The 5,956-nt window shown below is 41.6% G+C and overlaps 1 protein-coding gene across 1 annotated transcript; it reads left to right on the top strand.

Moving 5' to 3' along the window:
- Positions 1-2,979: 2,979 nt before the first annotated feature.
- On the top strand, positions 2,980-5,242 carry atp6v0ca (ATPase H+ transporting V0 subunit ca; the record flags this gene model as incomplete). The annotated part of the gene is given in 2 exon segments (XM_035655392.1): positions 2,980-3,163; positions 4,033-5,242. Coding segments are annotated over 2 exon segments (389 nt in total), but the record flags the coding sequence as incomplete, so codon positions are not given.
- Positions 5,243-5,956: the final 714 nt, after the last annotated feature.

The raw sequence follows: 5,956 nt of genomic DNA, 5'->3' as shown, positions 1-5,956 counted from the left end.
TGCCGGGGATGCGAGGCGGTGGGGGGGTGGTGGTGGGAGGCAGGGGGGAGGTAGGGAGGTGTTCGCACCGACATCGAGCTGCTGACCACTGGCTCCTCACACTGCTAACGTTATAGTCGGCTCTGCCCTGTGTGAGCCACGCTATGTGCTGTTATATCATAGCTGTGATGCTGTTTCCTGGTGGATGCTGGCTGGTGACGCAGACCCTCAGTGAGGTGGCAGCTGCCGATCAGACCATCCCTTAATCTGTCCAAATGAAGTCCTTTTTCCACTACAGCGAGGCCCAGGTCTTCATTGGTTATAAGATAAATACGGTTGTTGCTGAGATTGCAGCCGGAGCGTGCCTCCCATTTGTTGTTAGGAGCTGTATTGCAGGAGGGCCAGCGTTAAGGCCTCAACATCAGTGTGGGGAATTAAAGGGTGAAGCCATCCATTCATTACTAGTACTGCCGCCTATCACCGTTCAGCATGCACTGGAGGCTGGAGGCGGGGTCCACCCAGTCTGTCAAAGAGGAAATAACATTAGTTATGCAGAATATACGTCGTGCTCATGCAATGGTTTTGGGGGAAGTTGAGGCACTCAGGTGATTCCTATTGCTGCACATATGATGATTCCATAATGACACTTTGTGGAGTTTGTTCACTGGGTGAGGGCTCATAAATGTCATGTTTAAGATGGTAAATCTGTTGATGCACAAACTGTTTATCTCCTGATGTAATTACAATACCTAAATCCACAGTATCTGCCGTACCAATCCAATACTAGTGGGTTTTTTTTCCCCCCCTAAATGTAAAATCGTTACGCCACGCTGTAGGGAAGTTGGAATAATTTATATGTAGGGTTACATTAGGGATTGTTGTAGCATTGGAGACTAAAGTCTGTGTATGTCTGTTGTGCCTGAAAGAATGTAACCGATAGCAGAAACACTTGCCATTGTATAACGACAATGGCAAGGAAACTGTATTTAATGCGGTGTGTCACATCGTGGGTGGGTCACCTCCTGGCTGACACCCAACTGGATCAGTGCACCTGTAATTAACTCTGGGTTTTATTTTAATGTAGGGCAGAAGACTTCCTTACACTTTGTGTTGACGTGTCTTACTGCTACGTATGCTAGAGGTGTTCGTAGCTCATGTTTGTTGTTCAACTCAGAACTGGAAATGAAGGCTTGATCAATACTGGATTTATGAGGCTGACTCCATTATACTGGCCAATATTTGTTTCTAACAAATGGCAAACATTTGGTTATTGAGTAATTGTTGCAGTTGGAAAATAAACTCTCCAGTTCTCTATAAGCTAAAGCTAATGGTTAGTTTCTAAATTACTTCAGACATTCTCTACTGCAGTTTCTCATGCTCATCTGGCGGATGTATCGTTCAGACTCTGTTAGAAATCGTACAGAGACACTTTGATCCAGCACTGTCATTTGGCTGTAAAATATAGTTTTTGCTTTTAATCAATACAACTCTCGGCTCAATCAATCATGTGTAAGGCTGAAGACTCACTGGACAGAAATGTGATGTCCACCCCCATTCATTATCTATGAGATGCAAATGTATTGCCTTTCAGGGTACCGTGGGAAAGCATGCAGCGCAGAATGATAAATGATGTATGATGCACTGAAAATGGGAGGTTTCAGAAAGTTATGTGTCACTTTAACGCAAAGAAGAGCTACAGAAAACTCATAATTGTACTTTCTGGGATTGCTCCTTTGTGTGGCCTTTCCCTCCCAGAACATAAAGAAAAGTGCTGCTTTGTACAGAGCTGTTAGAATTGTTGGAGGAAAATGCTGGGTGGCTTATTAACACAATGCACACAAACAATTGCTTGTAGTCTGAGAACATAGCCCTGGAAAGTGTCAACACGCCCACAGCAGCATGTGAGAAGTGGTGTCGTGCGATTTATTTATTCATTCGCTTCCAGCTGCACTCGATGGCGAGCAGGTAACCTGTATTCAGTCCGAGTTGCTCACTGCTGGTTGCCATCAAAGCAGATTGATGCCGTAACAAAGAGGAGCGCCGATCACTGTGGATTGTCTGTTTCTGGTTTATTGAGCCCCATCGTGTTGAATGATGTGTGTAGGTGAACCGCTCCAGTGGATGGTGTAGGTTGCTCGGTGAAAGACAGATGTGAGACAGGTGTTGCATCAACTAGCCGCTTGATATAGATCAATCAACGCCTCTGACACAGTGTCAGTAAAAACAGAAAATTGTAAGATTCACATGGTTGTCTTCAGTCTTCTAGTCTTATTTGCACAACTAAAGCTAGATGAAAGACATACAGTAATAGAGCTCAGGGGAGGAAAGAAGGGCTTCGGGCTTATACAAAAAAACACATTAACAAAATCATTCTAATTATAAACATCAGACAGGAAGACAAATCGAACATAAATAAGAGCAGCTAAAAGAAGAGGGAATCAAACAAGAAGAGATTTTTGTAAAAGTGGGAATTATTGCAGGCAGGCCCACTGTATTACTGCGGATTGTTTCACATTCACTGGTATTCTGAACAGAAATTACAAATGTGTGATAAGCAGACAACATGAATGAAACATGAAGTGACAGCGGAGCAGAAATGGGAGCTTGGCAGTGACACCATTTGTGACATGAAGACATAAGTCATAAGTCATAATAAAGAATTGAAGTTACCAGAGTGAGCCACCACGTGTCACGTTTTTAAAGTGTTTGTTAGGAAACCTTAAAAATAGATTCACTAGTGGGATTTGCAAGTAAGCCTCTTTTTTTGTATCACTTTAATTTCTCAGTTCTCAGGAGAGGACTGGCAGTCGAACATGTTTCACTGTTTCATTTTGTCTGTTACCTCTACGTCAGGACAATGCGTGAGTCAGATCCAGCTTGTTCGGGAAGAGAATTGAAATAAGTCAACCTGATGAATCATTCTTGCGTAGCTCCACCTGAATCCATATCTCTTCCGGATTAAGTGAAGAAATAACAGGACCTCTCTTCTCTCTCACTCAGCATTAGGAGCGGCGTACGGCACAGCGAAGAGCGGCACAGGCATCGCTGCCATGTCCGTGATGCGGCCAGAGCTCATCATGAAGTCCATCATCCCCGTGGTCATGGCTGGTATCATCGCCATCTACGGGCTGGTGGTGGCTGTGCTGATAGCAAACAACATCTCCGAGAGAGTCACTCTCTACAAGTAAGACATACCTCCAATACAATAGCTGATTAAAACACTTTTTTTACATTTACATATTCTTTCTGCTCGTGTCGTTAGTGAGCGTGGTTTGTACGCTTATGAGTTGAAGCACATACATGCAAACAACCCCCAACGTCTTCGAGTCACAAACACAGATGAAACAACTGATGAATTTAAGACCAATATTCACTGGCCTTTACCTCTGTTTTGATCAACTTCATGGTGCATTTTCTACATCTGGCTCTTTGCTGGGTAGTAAACGGTTAACCTGTCAAAACTTGTTTTCTGGAACAGTTTCATACTGAAGTGTTAATGTGGCTTGACCACTAGGCCCTCATTGATAATATTGACAATAGAACTATTGCTTAATGCAGATTTAAAAGCGACCCAGTTTGCTTTTATCAGAATTTGACGTTTTCAGTGGTTGTGAAGTCGCAGGGAAACAGCAGTTACAGGTTCTTTGGTTTTAGTTTGATTATTTTAGATACGAGAGGGATTTGATCAAATTGCTCCAGGCTCAGTGAGTACAGAGCGATATGGAGCGGTACAGGACTGTTCAGTGTACACCCACACCACCCTCACCTGGAAGGATGAGAGAGAAATGAATAACTTACACCTCAACCACATTTTAAAAATACTATAATTGTCGATTTTTTGCTTTACTTTACTTGCTGCTGCTCTTGGTAGTCATATATGGGTTCTCACTGACAATTTTGATTATAAGATAGATGTGTTTAGCTATTTGGGTGAAATGTGTCTTAAAATAATACTAATTATTTTGGATATCAAACACTCACCCTCCCTTTCATACTGTATTATTGCCAAAATGTGACTAAATGGGTTCTCTTTTCTTGGTGTCCCCTCAACAGGAGTTTCTTGCATCTCGGTGCTGGTCTGAGCGTGGGCCTGAGCGGTCTGGCGGCCGGGTTCGCCATTGGCATCGTGGGCGACGCCGGTGTGAGGGGCACCGCCCAGCAGCCCCGGCTTTTTGTGGGCATGATCCTGATCTTGATCTTTGCCGAGGTGCTGGGGCTTTACGGGCTCATTGTGGCCCTCATCCTATCTACAAAATAAGTGTCTGCAACATAACATCATCTCATTCATTCCACATCAAAGCAGCAAGAACAAATAGGAGATTTTCACCTACTTCCATTACACCCCGTGGGTCTGACAGGATGGGATGGCAACAGAAACATGTTGGCGGTCGACTTGACAGCTGTGTCCTCAATAGATGTGATCTATCCATATTGTTTAAAGCCATCCAGTTGTGTCAGGTCTCGTGCGTACAGAACGGGCATGAAGATGTATTGGTTGTTGTGGGATGATGTGTGGACAGTCTGCTTGATTTGTTGTCTGATCTTAACCTGTACAGTGATCCAGAGTCCCTCCACCCCCTGTAAATGTAGTAACCAGTCTGTGCTGTGAGTGTGTGAGTATCAACGTTTCTCCCTCTGCCCATTCCCCTCCTTAAGTTTTTGTTTTTTGTTGGTGGTTTTGATCATTTTCTGTTTTGAGACTGCTGAAAAATCGTGCACATTAGTGTTTTATTTTTTCATGTTCTTTTCTGGGACCATTTTTGAATCACAGTGGTGAGGGAACTGACAAGACATATTTTTTTTCACTATTTATGGAAAGTTATGAAGATTTTGACTTAATGAAACTGTCTAAATGGAATAATGTTTATTGAATACCCTATATACCACAAAATATATAAATTATCTGTGTATAGTTAGATTAATTGCACTGTGGGTAATTGTTCTAAGTGCTTGGAATTCCTCTGGATGTAGTGTGATTATTAATGGAGGATGTCCACATGTTGACATGGAGTTGACAGTGTGCGAGCGTGTGTGTGTGTGTGCGTGTGTGTGTGTGTGTGTGTGTATGTGAGCGTGTGTGAATGACACGAGTGCAGGATGTGTGCAAGTTGATTTATGTTTAATATTACATTCTCAAACACTAGTATCGTTTACCTGTAGTGCTGCTGTCTTGATTTTTTTTTGTTTTTTTGTTTAAGGTGAGAGCTCACTGTTCAGCCATGCCTGTCAGATTTCCAAATAAAACTCAACCTCCTCCAGAACATTTGTCGAGTCTTTGTTTGTCTGATATTAATGGAATGATTAAACTTACACTACCAATGACATTTAGATTTTTCTCAGCATTTTCGTGTAAAAAGAAATGGGATATTAAATGTTGAGCAAAAAGGACTTCTTATGGATTAATGTTGTAGTCAGACCTGATGACAACACATAATTGTTTTGTGGTGTATGACTGCACAGTAGTCATCTTGATGCCTTTTGATTCATAAATAGTACTGAAGATATTATTATACTAAAACTTGGATACATTATGTGCTGATAAACATTATTGAGCTCATAAAGTGGTGTCAACATTTAAGAAGAACTCCAGTCCAGGAGAGCAGCACTGATCTCTCACAAAGCTCAATGTTCACCTTGTAATTTACCAAAAGAGAAAGAAAGCACTGAAACTGTAGATTAAAACTGTGGCTATGTTGGTTGCTGTTCTAACTACCTCTAGTAAAGTTTTATATTTCAACATCAGATCATCTAAGCTACAAACAGCTGTTGCTTATGCAAAGTAGATGAATGTATTATGATAAATTGCATTTAAAACAACAATACCTACATGTATGACCTAACTTTGTGTTCAGTGTGTACAGTAAATAAACTGCACCTACAACTTTAAAATGCTGCATATACATTAATGTGTCAGTAATAATAATAATTCAATATAATATATCCAGCAGTGGAAAGTAAGTATATTTATTTCAATTAA

Source organism: Morone saxatilis, unplaced genomic scaffold, assembly GCF_004916995.1.
Source record: "Morone saxatilis isolate NCDOM2014 unplaced genomic scaffold, NCSU_SB_2.0 Contig14, whole genome shotgun sequence".
In the NCBI taxonomy this organism is placed as follows: domain Eukaryota; kingdom Metazoa; phylum Chordata; class Actinopteri; family Moronidae; genus Morone; species Morone saxatilis.
Note: the sequence above shows the minus strand (reverse complement) of the source record. Positions and strands in the feature narration are given on the sequence as shown.